Here is a 21,570-nt window from a genome sequence, read left to right on the forward strand (position 1 = left end):
TTTTACAGAAAAATATGAGTCACGTTTTTCTGACGGCGAAGATGGTCCGGGAACAGGTGAGTGTAAATAATTCGAGGAGACATCCATCAACTTCTTCGGAGGATGGACAAAAGAGAAGAGTCTTTTTCGGAGGGATCAGATTTGTTTTCGTTCCTTTATGCAACTTTCAATGTCACACAACATAATAGAATATGACCCCGTGATAACCCGTCTCGACTAGTAGAACGTGTTCCAGACGGTTCATTTTCTCATGCTTTAGATTATAACGTAAGTAACATAATCATATAGGCTAGGAGCAACAAACACATGGAGAACGCAGCTAGCCTTAAACACGCTAAGGCAGTGTTGTGTACAAATTTCATTGGACGAGCCTTTATACGCTGCACGTTTTACGGGCGGGGGCGGGAAGATAATTTCCGAATTTTCCCCTTCCGGCGGCAGCAGGCGCTAAAGCGTCTAACCAATGAAAACTGTACGCAAGAAAATGCAAACTCATATTCAGAGTTATAGCGCAAATAAGGTTTAGTCAACATATTGCCAAGGCGAAATATACTACTACTACCAAGGACGATAATCTACTACTCAGTTTGGTTGCAAGTCCAAGTCAGTGTTGAAATAGGCTTGTTCAGAAAATTAGCATTAAAACAACAGGATAACTCATTGATATTATGTTATTTGTGAAAATAGTCATGTTTGTTTCAAAACAAGCCAACTAACTAAACTAAACTATCGTAATAATTTTGCATAGAAAGTGCCGAGCCTTACCGACTTTTGGTATAACATAGTCGTCAGTTACCAAAGCTTCTGTTAAACCTGGGGGCAGAAATATGAAATTAAGTGGTCCACCATTAATATAGAAGTTCAGACTCCCTTTAATATCATATTACTTTTTCAAAGGATTTTAGGTAAACAACCTTTATCCTAAGAGTTTTATTTATATGTAATTTCGGGATTTTAAGCTAAGGTATGTCCCAATTTATAAGTTATTTAGGGATTTAGAGCTAAGATATTTCCAAATTTATATGTTATTAAGGGATTTAGAGCTAAGATATTTCACAATTTATATGTTATTTAGGGATTTTAAGCTGAGACATTTTCATAATTATTTGTAGGGATTTTAAGCTAAGATATATACAAAGTTATATGTTATTAGGTGAATTTAAGCTAAGCTATCTTAAAAGTTATATGCTATTTAGTGGTTTTAAGCTAAGTTATCTTACAAGTTATATATTATTTAGTGATTTTAAGCTAAGCTATCTTACAAGTTATGTGTTATTAGGTGATTTAAGCTAAGCTATATTACCATTAATATTATTAGGTGATTTTAAGCTAAGCTATTTTACAATTAATATTATTAGGTGATTTTAAGCTAAGCTATATCATAAGTTGTATGTTATTAGGGGATTTAAAGCTAAGATATTTCCATAAGTCGTTTTCCCAGAAATTTCTGAGTTTTTTTATTTTCCCTTTCATGAAAATAGATGTCTCAATTTCTTTGTTAAATTCGAAAATCCGGCTACAAAAATATTACAAAGCTGGTGGTTTTTAGAAGAGTACATAGTACGCGAATACGTGGAATCTGTGTGGTCTAAACAGTAAAAGTAAAGGGCATGCGGGTAATAATGGCGAGACCTTGGCTCGGAGACCTAACAATAGCCTCAAATTAGCGGAAAGACATCGCTTCGAATAACCCTCGCGTTCTATTCACTACGATCATCGCATAGTTGTAAAAATAACCTTTCTACCAGGAAGTCATCACGTGCAAAAGGAAATAGGCTTGGCGAATTGCCGAATTTAATTTATGGGCTATTTTGCCTGTTGATTTTATCAAAAAGTTACTCTTATAAAGTCACGACTTTGGAAATTTGGAACTGTTTACGACTAAGCCCAAGAAGGACGCCGCCATTTTGAATTTTCCTAGCTTTCCGCGATACATTTCCTCTGACAATGGCCGCCTCCAGGATCGAACGTTCTGGCCAAAGAAAGGTCAATGCTTTTGTAAATCCATTAAAATAGTTTCAAAAAACTTCGTTTGATCAAAATCATCCTTTCATACACGCGTGTGGCGGCCTAATACGTTAACAAATACTCCGTAGTAAAACTACAGATAGGGTACGGTTTGCATTGTCAACGTTATATAAAAAGAACCGGTTACGCGTAGCTGTAGGTTTAATAAAGATTTCGATTTCTAAAAGGTGAACTGTCTGATGAAGTTGTTCCTTCTCGTCAAACTACCCGAGATAATACTTGTCATATAAGCGGTATTTTAAATATATATACGAATATGTATGTTGCTACACAAACATAGAGTCAATTATGTTTACAAAGGGTCCCCCTGTGCTTTCAATCTCTTTAATAGTGGTAGTGGTATTTCGAGTTTACGAATTATTTAAGCTCTGTCAATCCGGTATATTTTATGATGAGTGGCTCAAAAATGAACCAGAAACTAGGAACCACAAACACTGGAAACAATAGTATTTGTAATTAATCAACGTTATTGTTTCGCTATTTTGAATTTTAGCTTCTTTTGCCATTAATAGATGGCACCACGCTCTCCACTAAAGTAACTTTTTCGAAGAATCGGATAGATTCATAGCCATCTCTAATAACAAAGGCCTTATCATAATACAGGTGGCAATGATAGAGCCGATAGTTGCTTTAAACAGCTAGGCTAATACCCAAGGCACCACCTTAGTTATTAAGCGACTTTTGAAGCCATTAATTCAGTTAAAAGTATAAAATTAAGCGTAAAAAACAATAAAAAAATTATTTTTGGGGTTTTTTATGTTTTAAAATTTCCAATGTTCAGAATGCTGGCGCCATCTAGAAAATCTTCAGTTATTTAAAATTCGTTTCCCCTCTGTAAGGGTTTCCTTTCTCGTGAAAATGTGTATTAATGTATTTTGTAAAGTGTAACACTAGTTCTACACATTATTCGAAAAACTGAAAATCTACACTGACGATATTTTTTTAGATGCAAAATGGTGACTTTCAAAACGATAACTTTATCCCTAAAAAATTTGAATAGCATTTTTTTACCAATTTAAATTATATAGCTTCACGGTTAATGAACCGTAAAAGGTAAATGAAGCAGTTAGCTTACATCCCAATTTTCGCTACTTACGGTATTTCTAACCGAAATTTAAACAAAATAAAAGCTAAGCCTTGGCTATAATTGCACTGAAATATCGTGGGAAAGTAATTACTACTTTACAATATCAGATACACCGTATAGCCGAAGTGTAGCAAATAGTTTTGACTATATCATTTACAGCATTAAATAAATTAATTAACGATTCTATTAAAATATTACTTATTGTTAAAACGTTACCTAAAAACATTAAACTGTTTACAACCTAAACCCCTAGAGTTTATCTGGATTTTTATGCAAACTGTTAACGGCGTGAAATTTTAGAAATTATACTTTCACGATTATAATAATAAATTTTCTGCTTACCTTGTTTGGCTAGTAGTTGTTGTGAATTGCTGAGAGGCAAGCAAAGCGCCACCTATGGAGAATAAAATCGTTAATTCGAATGCTCTTACAACATAGATAAATTATTATCAAGTTGGGCAAGCCAAAATAAAGCCATTCTTTAAAAAAATAGAGATATACACTACACAATAAGTGGTGCAAATAGTTACACATTGCAATATATCCAGGACCACCGAGGGTAGGCGACTAAAATTCCAAAGCTGAAACTGATAGAGGGAAAACGAATAGAATTTAACCACTAATAGGGTAAATGCGACTAGAATACCAACGCTGATAGGAGAAAATCTACTAGAATTCAAAAGCTGATAGAAGCAAAGCGACTAGAATTCGAAACCTGATAGAGAAAAAGTGCCTAACATTCAAAAGCTATTAAGGAGAAAGCGAGAGCGACTAATATTCCAACGCCGATAGGGAGAAAGCTACTGAAATTCCAAATCTGATAGAAGGAAAGCGATTTGTATTCAAACGCCGATAGGGGAAAATTCACTGGAATTAAAGGCTGATAGAAGAAAAACGGCTAAAATTCAAAACCTGATAGGGAGAAAGCAACTAGAATTCAACCACTAATAGGGAAATGCGACTAAAATACCAACGGTGATTAGAGAAAATCCACTAGAATTCCAAAGCTTACAGGAGAAAAGCAACTAAAATTAAAACGTTCATGGCAGTAAGCGCCTAAAATTACAAAGCTAATAGGAGAAAAGCGACTAATATTCGAAAGCTGATAGGAGAAAAGCGACCAAAATTCAAAAACTGACGAGGATCTTTAACTAAAACTAAGAAATTTTCCTTTTAAATTATGCTTTACTAGAAAAAGTCAGAAATTAAGACCAAACTACGTCTTAATATAGCTTTAATTTTAACCCTAAAGTAAGAAATGTTCGTTGGGAATCGAAGACATTTCGGCAATAGCCAATATAAGACTACTTTCCAAGTAGCGAGGTAGTTTAAGGACGTAGTAAAACGCTTAAAAAACTGTCTAGGATTCCTTCTTTTAAGAAAATCAAAACTTTTTCTCCCCTAATTTCGCAAGATTACATCGTGACCCCAAAACATAAGCTTTTGAAGTAGCTAAGCGTCAAAATATTTCTCAAGCCATAAACATTCAACTTCTGAAAACTTCTCAAGCTTTTTTGGGGTGTAAAACTCGTTTTTGGAGAAGTAATCCCCCAACCCCCTCAAAGCGAAACGTAAGACGTCTCATAAACTAGACAAGATGATTTTTTCCTTTTCTAGGAAGACACTTTTCCAGACGGTTAAAAAGTTAAGTATCCCAGAAAGGGAAAAGTTTTCCACGCATATATTACTAGACGAAAACATTTCGGGCCTCCGGTATAGTTTATCACACACTTTTCATATGCAAATTCATAAAAACAATATAACGAATACTACCACTATAATAAATACATTTTGCAAATATCGAGTACCGATTGTTCTATTTTTTTTCGCCAACTAAACGAAGCTTAGATTATATCATGAATATTAATACCTAAAATTAGCATCTTCAGGAGGGAAATGGCCCCCAAAAGCTAGAAGCGATTATAAAAATTTATGACAGCAATAAGACGCCAAGGCTTAAGTGATGGCTGTCTCCGAATTAATTTGAACGTTTATATGTATCGCGTGTTGCCCTGGGATACCGAATTTCCACCGAAAGGCCTCTTGTATACAATTCCACATTCCGTAGCTTTAATTAAAACATTCTTTAGCATCATCAAGCTGGATGAAATCGAAGACGGTGCAATTTAATGATTCGTCAATGAAAATGGCTTCGTGGAATCGACGCGTCGCTAACCTAGGAGGCGCCTGCGTCGGGTAATTATCCGATTGTTCGATTTAAGGGGAATTGTCATCAAAACTAAAATTTACGAGGTTTTTTTACAGAATGATAGAAAATATATTAATAATTATGTCTCTGAAATTTTATAGTTATTGGAAAAGTATTTAAACAGTTACGCTACTTTTTCCGTAACCTACATCAAACGGCTTCAAAAATTTCAGAAATCGCGGTTGAACCTACGTGCAGCGCCAAAAGAATGAAGCGGCAAAAATTTGAGAAAGGGCGGCGTGTATGGCATTTTAATAACACGATAAACTACAATTTACGAATATAACTCGGTTAAAAAGCCAAAGAGAATGTCGTAGGAGACGACAGTTCCGACCGACAAACGATAAAACCAGAGTAAACAATATTTCGTTCACGAGATGGCGCTGCAGGTAGGTTCAACCACGAAATTTGGTTGCTAATAATAAATCAAATACTGGAAATATTAACGTGAAATTTTTTGTATAACCATTTTCGGGCGTCCTCTGTCCATTTAAATGGTTTTTAATCAATTTTAGGGTGGTGACAATTCCCCTTTAATGATTCGTCAATGAAAATGGCTTCGTGGAATCGATGCGTCGCTAACCTAAGAGGCCCCTGCGTCGGGTAATTATCCGATAGAAATAACTAAATATTTTGATAAAAATGGATTAACTCTTTATCATGGACGCCATTTTATATTAAATAATATGGTAGCCATTAACGTTCATAAAGCGCTATAAAAGGCGGATCCGACTCGTAATGGTGGCGTCCGGGAAGGATCATTTGAAATTGGCGTATTTAGATGTTATCTATCGGATACGATCAAATGAATTATGGATGGATTTTCTCAGAGGTACCAAAAAATATATAATGTCGCATTCGATTTGGAGATGACTAACTGTCGAGTTCACTTTCAAAGACCAAAATGAATTTTTCATGGCAACGGCGGTGTTTGGTGAATCATTTGTCGGCGAGGTACATTATTCCGTTTTCTTGCGCCCTTAGAATACTTGATGATTGGCCTACAGACATTCGGCAAAAACCTTCCGAGATTAGCAATACGCCCGTAATCAGCGTGGGGATATAATGAGCTCAGTTCCCCTCGAGGTAAGACCACGCATTCCAGGAAATGGCCTGATGGGACACGGACTTTGGAATCAACTGGATTGGCTAACTTAAACCACGATTTCAATCGAGTTGTTTTTTAAACTTATTGATTTAAATCACATAATAACGAAAAAAAGGTTGTAATACAATTAAAATTCAAAGCAAATTTAAGTCAAATTGAGTAGTAAATGTTAATCAAATTTAATTACGAATGAGCGGTTCCTAGCTATTACACTCTATCAAGAGCGTTAATGACTTTGCAATTAGATATGAATATGGAAATTAATATTAATTTTTAAGCGAAATATGTGAGCAAATGGCAAATAAATGTTAATCGAATTTGTGGCCTTTGATCTGAAACCGAATCTTTGACAAACCTCGTAAAATTGCAACCATTACTTGACGCCATAACGACGCTGAAACCTCATTCTTGGCCCTAACGACACTGAAACGCCATCCTTTGCCATAACGATACTGAAGCTTCATCATAACGTCGCTAACACCTCATCTGTCGTCATACCGAGGCTACACCGATTGTTATAAACACGAAAAAGCCTCATCCTTTGACATATCGACGCTAATATCTCATAATATTTCTCTTATTTAAAACCAAAACAATCTAAACAAAATTCCTTTGGGTCTATAGGTTTGCACGCGAAAGTATCTTCATTTCAACAGCTCCATTTTGAGGCCCAGTCTTAGGTCTCTAACACCAAATATAGAGTAGAGTAATTAAGATCGACGGGTCGGAAGACGCCCTATTCCCGATCGCGGCTCAACAATAACTCGTTCGAGCCATTAAAAGGGCCCCTCGTAATAGCTGGTCTACGTTAAATCTATTCGCCAAGGCTTACCAGCAAGAGTGTTAGTTTCGACATCCAGGAAAGGTAATCGTCCATCTTGGCCGGTTAAGCGGAGAAACTGGAGGAAGCGTCTGCTACAAAAAGAGAAAATGACGAAACATTAGAAGACGTCACTACCCAAATGCGAAACTACACTAACTCGAAATTTTTACAAAATTCAAGACTTCTATGTATCTATCGTTTTGTCTAGCTATATTTTATTTGCTTATTGTACTCGGGTGTACCAATAAAAATAAAATATATGCCATCACTTCGTGATTACAGGTGATAAGTATTAATAACTGGTTTGCATTTTACCTAACTAATCTCACCGATATTACATTTACAAATTGAGAAAACACTATTTTACTCAGTAAAATACTCCCTTAAAGAGCCTATCCCATTACTTAGGTTGTTAAAATATAGTAGAGATTCCACCTAGAGTAATTCTTGTCTTAGCAGACGAAATGTAATAACACTACCGCCATCTTAAGACGAAAGTTTCTAGAATACGGAATTAATAGTTCAACAATGAAATTATTTATCTATTTTACCAAACTTACTGCATGATTTAAAGAAATTAATTTGAAAAGTTAAATATAAATTAGTAAAAATTTCTTACGAATATTGACACACGGTAATTAGCAAATAATTGGATACACATTGTCGTTAAATTTCGAAAGACATAGAAATTATACAAAAGACAGTTTTAGAAACCCTAAAAAATGTTTCAACGTAATCAAATTTTTGCTGGCTTTTGAGACTAATAAGTAAAAAGTTGAATGACAGACAATCTCCATTTTAAACAAATTGATACACTAATATTTATTTCGTTAAAGAGGAACACACGACGACGAAATTAATGTTTGGACAGTAGTATATTAACGTGTTGTCCTTTTCGTCATCGTGTACCTGTTTCACCAAAATGATACTAAATATCAGTCAAAACGTTTTTTGCATATGAGGTTACAACAGCTACTTGCTAAATATTTAAGAATTAAATTCCATAAATTCAGCGACGTTTGTGTTAATATAATTTCGTGAGATACTAACACTGATTATTGCATTTTTGGGCTTTTAATTAGTTAAAATAAAACTATAGAGTTACTATATTTTTGCGCGTTTAAAAAAAGTAGGTCACGTAGAACTCGCGACCGTGATATAATTCGTGCTGAAATTATTGAACGTTTTACTCTTACAAAATACCCAAAAACTGGCTTCCTTGTCTACGTCACCGATCAAGGTAGCTTCGTGGGCGGTTTAGCGAAGCCCCCAAAAATTACTGGTTTCCGAAATACACTCTTAAAATGCTCCACCCCAAAAAGATTTACGTCTTAATCGCGTGAGTTTTAGGGGAAAATGCTTTATTGCTAAACACCATTATACGTTATTTTACAAAACCATTGCGGTTAATTTTAAAGTAAAGGGCACAATTAGTTTGACCAGAAGTGTATAAATATATATGTTTCGAGATAAGTATGCATCTAAATATCATAAATACTAAACATTCATTACTCTGCTTTAACATGTAACATAGTACGGCATACTGATAGTTACTGAATACTAATTATAAAAATATATTTTTTTCTAGGCAAGAAACATCATAGATACTTTTTCTTCAAATAATAAGAGATCTTAATTTCAAAAGCAGCTAGACCAATAAATAGTGTTGTAAGTTTCCGTATTTTTCCGATAAAAATAAAAAAAAGTTTTCATTCCATGATTAATAGATTGTTTGCGAATTTAAATAAAGCGGCATTTTCACCTCATTTTTTTCGAATCTAAAAGTAAAACTAGACATCTAGACTAGTTTAAACTGGTTAACAATGTAACACTATTAATGTTTTGTAGTATGTCTATTGATATTAGACATTTTATATCGATAAAAAGATAAAAAAATGAAAAACCCTTAAAAAGGTAATTTACGTTTCAATTTGTTATTTTTCCGATTTGCGGAAAATTTTCCTCATTTCATTTTTCCGGGAAATTAACAACCCTACCAATCAACCAATAACATTACTAACATGGACCATCCCTTTTTAAAGAGATAAAATATGATATACTTCTGGTGAAATCGAAATCAAAACTAACACTTCCCACAAAATAATAGAAAAATGAAGGGAGTGGTTAAACTATATAATCTCAAACTTTATGGGAACAACTTGAAGTGGACTTTCTCTAAGCTATAATGCGTTAATAAAATATTCAACGAAGACCAGACTCTAGGTAGGTGGCAAGGGCGTCAGCGTGGCTAAGACCCATGGTTAAGAACCGCACCAGCCTAAATAGGACAAGAAAAAGGTTTCGCCGATATTTAAAAAAAAAGGCCGTTTGTACCTTCCAACGGCGGGTCTAACTTTCTTTAGAAATCCGACAGAGACGTTTGTCTCGGGACTCGCGACGAAAGAATTATAATTATCCAATAAACTTGTCACCGGGAGTCTCCGAAGAAGAGCGCGCTTTTCTGAAGAGGAATCTAAATAATAGGTTTCGCCAAAACGACATCTTTCTTCAAAATCACAGACTAGCTCGATACAAAAATATATAACTGACATCTTCCGGAGATATGGGACGCCCATCCACGATAACACTCCATGCTTGAGCTCACTCGTTTTACAAAGGCCTATATTTACACAGCGCGCAGTATTAGGCGTAAAATATTTGTTAAAACCACTTTCCTTTGGTAAATAATCTATAAACGAAAAATTAAATAAATTAATTTGGGTATTAATGAATTTCAGTTGTAACTGATATAAGCCTTAAAGCTCCACAAAATCCTTTGAAAAATTCGGGAAGAATTTCACGTAGCGCGTCCTCTTTGGTCACGTGTCTATGGTATATCTTCTCGCTCCACCCTTGAAATTTAAACAATGCTGTGGTAATTTAACTGATGTTTGCTTCAGTAATATATTAAATTTAGTGTTCACAAAATTTCCAATTTTGTACTAACAAATATTATTGCTATTATTAAGATTTCTATAAGTTAATTTTGAAATATCTACTTTAATAAATATTAAACTGTTCATAATTTTGAATATTATTGCTATAGTATAAGTACTGATTTTTGTCATGGTAGAATATAATAAAATATTTATTTATTAAACTTTATTTTATTAAATTTTAAATATTACAATCACCTCATGAGTCTTCCGTAATAAATAAATATTGTTGCTAGTAATTCAACGTAAGTTTGAAATATTTCATTAGTATATGTCAAACTGCATATGGTAAGTTCTAAAACGTCGGGAAGTTATCCAAACAAAAAGCTTAAGACAATACGGAACCTGTGAAGATAAAAAATATATATTTTTACCATGGTAAATCATAAAACCTAAAATTTTTATATTTTTTAAACATTATATTCCTGGGCGATTTAAAACCGGCGTGCGGTTCTCAAATTTAATTATTCACTTCTTATATAAACGTGAAAACGAATAAGAATAATTTAATAAATCTGTTCATATACCTACAAATTGTTCAAACGCATCTGCCATAATACAATCTTCATAAATAAACCACAAAATACCAAGCAGCTGGCGTCTAATTTTTGCGTCAAATATTGAAAAAAAAATTCCAAGCCAGCCAAGGCCTAGCTTCAAAAAGCACCTCCTACAAATGGCGTGTAGGTATTCGTAAGGACATTTAATTCTAAGATAGAATTGGCCATAAAGTAAAGAGGAACCAGCGACGGAGATAAATCCAACACGCTACGGCAATAAAGATAGAGCTACGTTATTTTTTTTGCGGGTAAAAACAGGAAAAACCACCCTGGGTCTCTTGCCAAAGGCCGCACCTGTATACTATAGGGATCTTAATACCCGAGAAAAAGCAGTCAAAATGGTTTTTGTAAGGCAATTAAATCGCTTACGTAGAGAAAGCCCCGAGGGCGGACTGGAAACGCGAAATTGTAATAATATCTGTAGTCGGAGTATGACGACCTTCAAAATATTAATTCAACACGCTAACGGGAAAAATTCATTTTTTATTCCGGATCGGTAGCAATGAGTTCTGATTTTTTATTTTACTTTTGCTGGAGGGAGATTTGTTGACAGATGAGTTCAATTATGCATCGATTTGATGGATTACTATAGGTGGACGTTTCATAGAATACGAATATACGGGAAGACGACTATACGGATAAAAATCGTATATTACAGATATTTAATCTAAAATTAGTTTTACAAGATGTAAAATTATCCATTTTTTTTTCAAGAAACAATTGTGTTGTGGGAAATACATCGTACAGGGATTTTCTACAGAGGGAAAAGGATTTTGGCTTAAGCAGTGGAATTTTTAAATTTTACATTTTTAGGCGGAGTAATACGCCCGGTATAATTTGAGACGTGATTCCGTGTATGCTTCCGCGGTTTGACGGGAAATTCGTACTCATCAAAAAGTCCTTCGAGCCTGCGAAATAATATATTGGTAGCTTCTGGTTCAACCGAGCGTTATTTAGCTACAACTAAAAAGTACTTTTCTAGTATAACTGTAAACCATCTTTCTATAAGTTCAATTCACCGGCGGTTAACGTTTTTGAAAGTCACGACGTACAATCGAACCCATTACAAAGTTCTTTCTTACAAATTTGTATTCCAGTATTATTAGACGACCACTATTATTATCGATCTGTCAAAAGCTAATAGTAGCTTTACATGGATTTGATCCGAGTTTGATGGAGAAGAATTCTAAGCACCACCCTTTTACAACCTCGCCAAGTTAGGGGTAAAGTATAAAGTTGACGTTCGAAATTCACGTTTTGCCGCTAGGAGCGTTGTTGATGTGTTTTTTTTAAAGACGAGAAGCCTGTAGGAGCCTCTATTCCTACCGCGTTATGCAAAATTCGGACGCGTGCGCCTTTCTCAAGCGCGTTAATCCTAGCTTAGTGGAAGATGATTCGTTCAAAGAAGATTCTACTAAACAACTCAAGGTATAATCAAGAATGTATTTATTTATTCTCAGGGATAATGAATATGTCGATATTATTTTTAGCGTTTCTCCAATTCCACCCGTTGTGCCCCCCGGTATGCTCCTCCGTTTTAATAAAATCAAATAATACTGCAATCTCATTGGTTCTTAAAAATGACGTTTTTTCACGCGTTTAGCGCTGCTGCGAGGACGCAAAAATTAAGACCGCCTCCTTTTTCTCCCCCCCCCCCTCTAGCGTGACGGGGGTAGGGCCTCAACGTGTCCGTCGATCGTCTCAACATATTTATTCTCCCTGAGAATAAATAAATACATTCTTGATTCTTGGTATAATCTTGGAGAAAATGCTATTGTGAAATACTGCGGTGCAGATTTCGTTGAGGGTGAAAAAAGGATTTGAAAATAAAAATTTCCGCCTCCAATTTGCAAAACACATGGTATATTTTGTAAAAGAAAGTCTAAGGCCCTTTTCCAAAAGATAAACCTTGAACCCTACTAGGGGTCGCTTACAAGCCATCGTTAGAAGTTATTCACCGCAGAAACTTCTAGTAATAAATACGTCACGGTACGTTTCATATTGTATCAGTACGCGGTTACCACACACTAATTAAAAACAACTGTTTTTTCCACTTTCTCCGATTGTGTGTTATTGTACCGTATAAATTTCTTATCTTAAAAGTTCGTCGTTCAAAATATGAATAACATTTTTTGGCAGGAATTCCAAATTAGTCGCGCCGTTTCGACTCTCAAACATTTTTCGAAATATTATATATAATATTATATTTTTTTCACCAGACGGTTTTTATGTTGTTGGATTTTTACGACTTTTGAATACGCGATATTACTTTCAAAACAGGTTGTTTGTATTCCTCTTGGCGTTGTGATATTGGGTAAAGGAGAAGCTTTCGCCAGAAATTTCCGTAAGATGGCAGCCCAGGCTTCAAGGCGGAATTTAAAGGGGGGCAGAGGGGGCTGACGTTAGGCTTCAGCTGTCAGACAGGATGATGATTCTTTAATACTTTTTTCATTTTCGTTGTACCCATCCAGTTATATAGTGGTACTTTACCGGTTAAGCCACAATTTTGAGGGATTATTTTAACACCTTTTTGGTGACCGAAAAGTGATTTAAACCCGAATGACGCCCTTGTAATTGGCAGGAGACTAACCCTCTCCGTGGCCCGCCAAACCTGCATTCTGTATTCTTTGAATTACCGCCACTCTATAGGTGTGTATTGAGCTTCAGTTTGGAGTGTAAAAAGGGTTGTTCGCTGTTTTTAACGGGTAAAACTTGATCTTAGAAATATTTTAAAAGTTCCTCTTAAATACCAAATCGGTGAAATATATTTTGAAAAAACGAGTTTTGTAAAATGTCCCTAAAACGATTTTTGTAAATTGTCCCTAAAACGATTTTGTAAAACTTTCCTAAAACGATTTTTGTAAAATGTCCCTAAACGTTTTTTGTAAAATGTCCCAAAACGTTTTTTGTAAAATGTTATGTAAATATTTCCGTAAAATATATAGTTAAGTCCCAATAAGATTTTATTTATCCGAAACTTTTTCTTAAGATTTAAAAATGTGATTTTATTTTCAATTTAATTGAAATGTCTTAACGTTCCATTTCATGAACTTCAAATACTTCATAATTTGAATGGTATAATATAATCAAGATTTGGTTCGTATAAATAGTCTCTTGGGTTTTATTTTCTGAACGCAATCGTCGAGCAAGGAAGGAAAGACAATTTTTGCGATTACCGTTAAATCCTATATATCTGACGTCGACAAAAAATGTACCGTGTAGATACCACACATTCTCTCGAATATGCCAAGTACGTGTAGACTATCAACTATTATGTTCTACGGCTAGCACAAGTTGCACAACGCAATCATATTTTCGCCAAAATGCAATTACGAGTGTATAAGAAAGTACAACGTCTTCCATAGACCGTGGAAATAAACATTTAGTGAGGAAAAAATTTACGTTTTTGAGGGAAAGTTCATCGGAAGCAGAGATGAGAACCGACGATAATTCCGAGAAAACAGTAAAGAAAGGGAATGTTTTCCAAGAACAATGCTTCCTTCTTTTTCGCTCTCGAAATTCCACGTCCACTTTCTAGCGTAGAAAAGGGGAAGGTACCGAATTTATTCCGACATCGAGAGTAACTGTATTCGAATGGTATGGAAAAATAACTCCCCGAAATTCGGCCATCCAGAAAATATGGCCGTGAACGACGAGTTAATTTCCCGACATGACTGTCATCTCTTAAGTTATTGCATAACTCTTTACACAGAATTCTGCTAATGTAACAAATTGAGTTATTTATTCTAGGGGAATTTTGTAATGGCACTTTGTTCATTGTTTTTATCTAAATTATAGTCTTTTATTTGGAAGAGAAAGTTGAATTAGAAATTCGAACGCAGTCTTACGATATCAAGTTTCGCCAGAATATTGTAAACTAACGACCTTATTTTCTGGATACGTTCGGACACGCGAGGCATTAAGCATTCTTTTCCAGCTTTGTAGACTATATTGAGAATTATAATATTTATATTATAGTGTTTGATAATAAAAAAAAAGTTATATTCATGAATATTAGAATTTACTCTGTTTAAAACTAAGCTTAATTTTTTTTATTTAATGCTGGATTGTTCTAATATACGCATGATTTTATTTTAAGTGGAGTTTTTTCGAACAACGTATAACCGGACTCGTTGTAAACTACAGATATTACTTCATTCATTGAAGTATGCCATTTTAATGACTATTTTTGAATACGGCTGAACAAACTTTCTCACGTTTTACGAATGCAGTTACTTTTAAAATCACCGTTGAAAATTGAAAATTTATTTCTTATTCATCTACATGAATCGCGCACCGTAAAATTCACTATTTCCAGATTTCTTTTATCGGTCTAAAAATATGTTTGAGTCAGTTAAGCTTTGGCATAACTAACAACTATACAATTAGCCACGGCTTCAAAGTTATAGAAACTATTTAAAGGTCTTCATGCTCAGTTTTTATATTTCAATCTCTATTTCAGTGTCTGTGCATTTGGAAAAGCTACAGAAAATTGAACCAAATATTCTAACGCCTTTAAGTTTCTTACGTTATTAGTAAACAGTTTTAGCACCCGAAGAAAATTTACAAAAGCTTCGTTTTCAAAATAGTTTATCAAATAGCTGATGTAACCCCATAGTCAAGTGAAAATATTTACTGAGCTGTAGTATCATTTTGGTAAAGTAGGGTATGTGACGACGAAACTAACGACATGGCATTTTTTGATCAATTCATCTTAACTACTATTACAATTAATTAATTAACAAGATAATAAATTTTATAGACATTTTTTTTCAACAAAAAGGTTCAATAGACTTCGTATTTCCTTTTCTTAATCGTTATCTTTATCAAAATGTTACTAAAGTTCAGCTAATATTTTCTTTGAACGTATGATGTTCCAACAGTTCTTTGATAAACATTTTAGAGTAATAAACGTGTAGAAACTTCCAGACGTTTGCTAAAACTATCTAATAAGCTTTATGTATGCCCAATCTCAAACGCAACACGGAACTTAAAAAAATGAGTTATGTGACGTAGAGTGCGGCCGGTATCCTGAAACCTGAATATCTCTAAATGTTTAGACCATAACGTCATCGATGTATGCTAAAATCACGCATCGAATTTACGAATCTATTTGATATGATTGACTTGTTTACGGCTTGTTGGAATAAGAATTGGCAGGTGCTGGTGGCTACGATTGTAAGATGACAAAGTGAAGCTAGACTCACGACGCGGAAAGGAAAGAATATTTTCAGATGCACGTTTTCATTTTCCGTGGAACAATGCGAATGGATTATTTTTGCGGAATTCTATGGCCGGACACGACTGGCTAGAGCCTCTAATTGGGGATCCTTGGATATCTCTATGACAGCTTAATAATAAGAGTTTGTAGAGAAAGACTATTTTTGCCATTCCAATTTTTACAATGCGATAAGATTATCACCTCACGGGTCCCACGGTTCACGAGAGTTTCGTCTAAGTTTACTTTCGCAAATATACCTCTTTGCCATCACGCAACGAGTAAAATTATGACAAAATGACCCGTCAACCGACGTGGAAACTTTAATTTGATTCTATTCAAAACCTGAAGCTCGTTTGGAAAAGGTGTTGGTGAGATTGTTTAAGGCGTTTTTAAAGGGAATATAACCTGCAAAGCAATCTTTATGGAAGACCCCTTCAATTTTTTAAATTACCCTGTACAGGGGCGCCAAACATTTCTAAAGCCAAGGCCAGTGCGGCTAGAGCTGCAAACGTTGGTGTTCCACACCAAATACCTGAGGTTATATTCCCTTTAAAGACGTACTCGAGTTCCCTATAAGGAATTTTTGAAGTGATAGAGAAGCACAAATAACGCGTTTTTCTTTGGGGGGTGTTGACTAGAAGAAGGCGTATTTAAAAAAGACTTGGATTAACTTAAGGCTTATTTAAAAAAGACATGGATTAACTTAAGGCTTATTTAAAAAAGACATGGATTAACTTGAGGCGTATTTAAAAAAGACATGGATTAACTTGAGGCGTATTTAAAAAAGACATGGATTAACTTGAGGCGTATTTAAAAAGGCGGGCAATGGCTTAGAGATGTTTTTAAACCACGTAGAGTAGCATAAGGCGTTTTGAAAATGCCGGCAGTAGCATAAGGCGTTTTAAAGATGCGAGGAGTAGCAATGCGGAATTTTTGAAAATGCGGAGAAATGCCATAAGGCGTTTAGAAAGGCATGGAATAGCATAAGTATTTACAATAGATGGGAGTATTACAAGCCCTTTTTCAAAAGGCGAGGAGTAATACAAGGCATTTTTAAAAATCATGAAATTGCATAGGACGTTAGAAAGGCGTGGAATAGCATAAGGTATTTACAATAGATGGGAGTATTACAAGACCTTTTTCAAAAGGCGAGGAGTAATACAAGGCATTTTTAAAAATCATGAAATTGCATAGGGCGTTAGAAAGGCGTGGAATAGCATAAGGTATTTACAATAGATGGGAGTATTACAAGACCTTTTTCAATGAAATTTCATAAGGCATTTATAAAAGGATTACGTAGTATTATCCCTTTTTCAAACGCCGGGGAGTAGCATAAGGCGTTTATAAAAGGTGTGGAATAGCTTAAAGCTTTTTTAAAAGGCGTTGTGGAATAAAGCTTTATTAAATACGATGAGTAATATAAGGCGTTTCTGAAAGTCGTGGAATACCATAAGGCATTTTTTAAAGGCGGGGAGTAGCATAAGGCGTTTTTAAAGGCGGGGAGTAGCATAGGGCTATTGGAATGGAAGTTTTAACGAGCTAACACGTATTTTCTTAAAACGAAGAGTTCAAGACATTTCTAAAAGAAAAACATTCAAACCCAGTATTCGAATATCTGATATGATAAAACGAATTTACTAACTCTCAGTGTATAGTATATAATCATAACAAATATCCTACAGGCTTCTTAACATACCTTCCTTTTTGGGTTTTAATCCGTGATTACAAAACGGAAGCGAATCTATTTTAAAGAAGCGACAAACTGCAGCCACAACGTGCCCCCTTCCCCCTTATAAAAACGCCTCCAGAATGGCACGGCGAAAAACAGCTGGGAGCGAATCTAACTCACTTCCTAGCTAATTAACCCCCCGGCGAGAAGTTGGAGCATCTTCGTCACTGAATCACATCAGACCAGATTTTTAACCCTATATAAGAAAGCGAGGGGCCCCTCCAATTCATCTCAGCCAAGGACCGAGTCTTACTTAATACCCCCCGTAGGGTGTAAGGGGCGACAATAAAGAAGTCCCATCCGTAACAAGCGACACTAGCGCCAAAGACGGACGTGTCGTAGAATGAAAGCGAGATGCTGGAGTCTAGTGAAAATCGCTGCGTATATAGTGAGAGTAGATCGGGAAAGGCAATTTGTAACTTCCCCCATTATAGTACTTTTCCCCCTACTTTTCTCGAGATGACGGATCAGACGGACGCCACATAGGGGCTACCTCGGGGTGCTCTCGCCTCGTTGGAACCGTAGGTAGAACATGCTTTGATATAAATACCGGTATATGCCCCTTTTTTCACCGACAAAAAATGGCATCCTTCGGTCGAGTCCGAGGTTGGCTAGAGGCCCGAAATCCCCGAATCGCATGAGCGGACATTCACTATCTTCTGTGAGGTTACGAACGCGGGCTATTTTTTGTGTTGGGAAAATAAATTTGCGTAGGTTGTATTTAAAAATCGTTACACAGATATTAACAGATATACGCGGAAACTTTTGTAAAAAGAATTGGTTTTTCTTGCAATATTCTTACTTAAAAATAATTAGTTATTGAAAGAATTCTTGCCGACTTGACGTACCCATTATATCCGGTGTTTTTACGTCATTAACAACGTCACATGGGGTGTTGGTTTAAAGAGATTAAATGGAAGAGTGACACCGAACCCACGAACCGTGAATTTCTGTTTACGCATTAAGTGTTATTACAATTTTTAAGATAATTTTATAATTAACTGTAGCTTAGATAACACAAGGAAATGTAGGCAAAATATAGTTAATAATAATATAAACCTGGTTACTAACATATACGGGTTCGTTTTGACGAAAATACCGAGAAACGCAAATTAGGAGATAATTTGAATGCAGCTATTCACGTGACGACGGGGAAAAGAACGAAGATAGCCGGTACTACGTCTGCAGGAGGGAAGAACGTTGGAGTCGCGTTTCCTGGTTACAAATTGATATTTAATCAAGGATGCGCACAGTTAAATTTGGAAAGCGCTTCTGGGTGAAATCGAAAACGCATGTGTTGAAACAGTGTAAACAAACATTTAAGGCATTCTACCCGGGGGGTTTAACTAAATTAAAGCAACAGCACAACAAATTTCGTAAAAACGCGCAGTTGAAAAGGTTGAAGACATTTCATCCGAGTTCGTCGTACATGAAACACCCACAAACTAACCACCTCGCAAGAAAAAATATATAAAATTACTACGTAATCCTTTGACGTGGGATAGCCAGATTTCTTAAGAATTTGTGGGCAGATAGGAAATATTTCAAGACGTTATGCTATGGATATTTCATTTTTAGGTTACCGGTAATAGTAAGTGTAGGGAGCTGTTTCTGTTAGCTTGCGGGACATACCCTCCTACGTAATTGGAACCTGATGTTTTGATTGATTAAAGATTACGTTATAACATTTTACTCCAATATGGTCCGATAAACCTTTACCTTCAAAGGGGCAACACAACCGTGCTATTAGAACTTTGAAAATGTTAACATTTTCTCCAAACCAAATAATTGAAGTTTTTTCTTATTATATAGCGATTTCTATTATAGCAAATCTTGTTTAAGTTCTGGAACGGTTCAAGATTAAAAATGGTATTACGATTTCTAGCAACAGTAATGAATCAACCAACGTCATACTCGTGACCCCAAACGTTCCAGCAATACTTACAATACAAACGCGTGTTACGGGAAACACTCGATAATCGAAGGGGCACCTTATATTACTGTAAATTCGTTAATTTATCTGATCACACCTCGTAATCGAGGTACTTAAATTATTAGGTAACTGATTATACAATTAACATTACATTATATACTTATAATTATTAAAATTATTTTTAGACATAATTTTAAACTATTAACACTAAGCCTTGGCTATAATACCGCAATTTTAAATATACTTGTCTAAATCATGAAGTTGTAGGGCAAACAGTACAACCCTGTTATGAATAAATAATTCAAATAAACGGTATCGTCATAAGATGGATTTAGTCCTACGCAAATTATATGAACGCGAAATAATTTGAACGACTCGAAACTAGACAGTGTGGCAAGAAAAAAATACCGAGACAAAAATCGTAAACGCCTCTTTATATTATGTGAACGGGGTTTTGTCCCACTTGTAATGCCCAACCTCAATTGAAACAAAGTACAAAGTAAGAAATCTAGGTCTCTCCCTACAATGTTCCCGTACGGGAAAATTGAGAATAACTTCAAAGCCTGCCGGTCTCCCAGAAACAAAAAGGTGGCACGCAACCGGAGTTCTAATTTAAATTTAGACCCAATCCATTTTAAATATAAAATTATAGTCCTACGCATCTCAGACAACCGTTAATATCAAATCCTATCAATAAAACGTTAAGACTTGGCAAACATTCCACCAGCGAAAACTCAAACGATTACAAAATCCAAAACTTAACGCTAAGCCTTGTTAATAAGAACCATATGAATGTAACTTACCGTTAAATTTGGCTACAATTTCGTCCCCAAACCGAGCGAATTGGCCGCTATTACGAGTCCAAATACGTCAAAATGCCGAAAGTTCTAGCGAGACACGAGTTAGCGGAAATTAACGCGTTTTCAATCGACGTCCGTCGTCGGAAACTGGCTAAAACTTCGACAGCAAGCGCAACACCGGCCCTAACTTCTGCTCACAAGCCACCCGAATCCACAACTAACTTCCCCGAAAACTCGTTCTGAAACTGTGACCTCACGTAGGGGTCGGACCCGTTTTATACAACCCACGTTATCACGTGACCATTCTCGACGTAGTACACCTGCCGGCACGCTGGTTCTACTTGAGAGGTTCTCCAAAAAATCACCCGTATCGTTAGTCAACGGACAAACTGGTTTCGCGTCGAGGAATGGGTGAAAACTACGTAGTCCTAGCTGAGATTCAACTTCCCGGTGATGGCGTCTTGAATCTGGTACCTGTTTAAAGTTTCCTTTCCCCCCGGTCTACGGCGCTAGGAGAATTTGTAATAGAATAGGCGAGGTAATAAAAAAATATATATACAGTTTGAAGATGGGAAATTTTAAAAGTGAAATTGACTTCGCTTTTTTTAGAAATGAAAAAATGGTAAACTATGAAGTATCGGACATGAAGACGCCAATGATTCTTGAAAGTGTAAGTAATGTTTGATCTGTTGATGATACCATTTGCGGTAATAGTGTGGGCATTGCCGCATTGGCATCGTCCAGCAACCAATGGTAAAGCGGATGGTGGTTGATGATACTTGTGATTACCCGACTTGATGGTCCTAAAAGAATCTTAACCATTAATTTTATTTTTTAAATTACGGTACCGTGGTTAGTTATTGTCACAGTTTAGCGTTTGCTAGAAGTTTAACTTCAACCGATGTCTAGCATTCCAAGGAACCCGGTTTTCCGGTGTTATCGGGTTAAGAATGTTACAAGATTACTGGACTCGAATAGAGAGATTGAGATTGGCCATAAAACCTTTTAGGTGGTTCCTCATTTATTTCAAATAATCTCAGGTTCTCGATGTAATGCCTAGTAAACCATTATCATATATCACTCCCATCCCATTTCACCCAAAACGTTTCTTTCACGAACACTTTACTTAAAATTGT

General features: G+C 35.6%; 1 protein-coding gene across 2 annotated transcripts in view; it reads right to left on the reverse strand.

The window, feature by feature from the left end:
• LOC149921861 (cuticlin-1-like) overlaps positions 1-20,668 on the reverse strand; it is a 49,912-nt gene extending 29,244 nt beyond the window's left edge. The window contains exons 1-3 of one of the 2 annotated variants that reach the window (XM_090163514.1): positions 20,438-20,668; positions 7,265-7,347; positions 3,458-3,509 (exon numbers count right to left, since the gene is read on the reverse strand). In XM_090163514.1, coding sequence (XP_090019640.1) covers positions 3,458-3,509; positions 7,265-7,309 — 97 coding nt within the window. In that variant the 5' untranslated portion in view covers positions 7,310-7,347; positions 20,438-20,668. Of the gene's footprint in view, positions 1-3,457; positions 3,510-7,264; positions 7,348-7,874; positions 7,912-20,437 lie in introns of those variants that run through there. The other variant, XM_090163515.1, reaches the window with a different exon arrangement.
• Positions 20,669-21,570: the final 902 nt, after the last annotated feature.

This window comes from Leiobunum rupestre, chromosome 11 (genome assembly GCF_980474605.1).
Source record: "Leiobunum rupestre chromosome 11, qqLeiRupe1.1.hap1, whole genome shotgun sequence".
Taxonomy (NCBI): domain Eukaryota; kingdom Metazoa; phylum Arthropoda; class Arachnida; order Opiliones; family Sclerosomatidae; genus Leiobunum; species Leiobunum rupestre.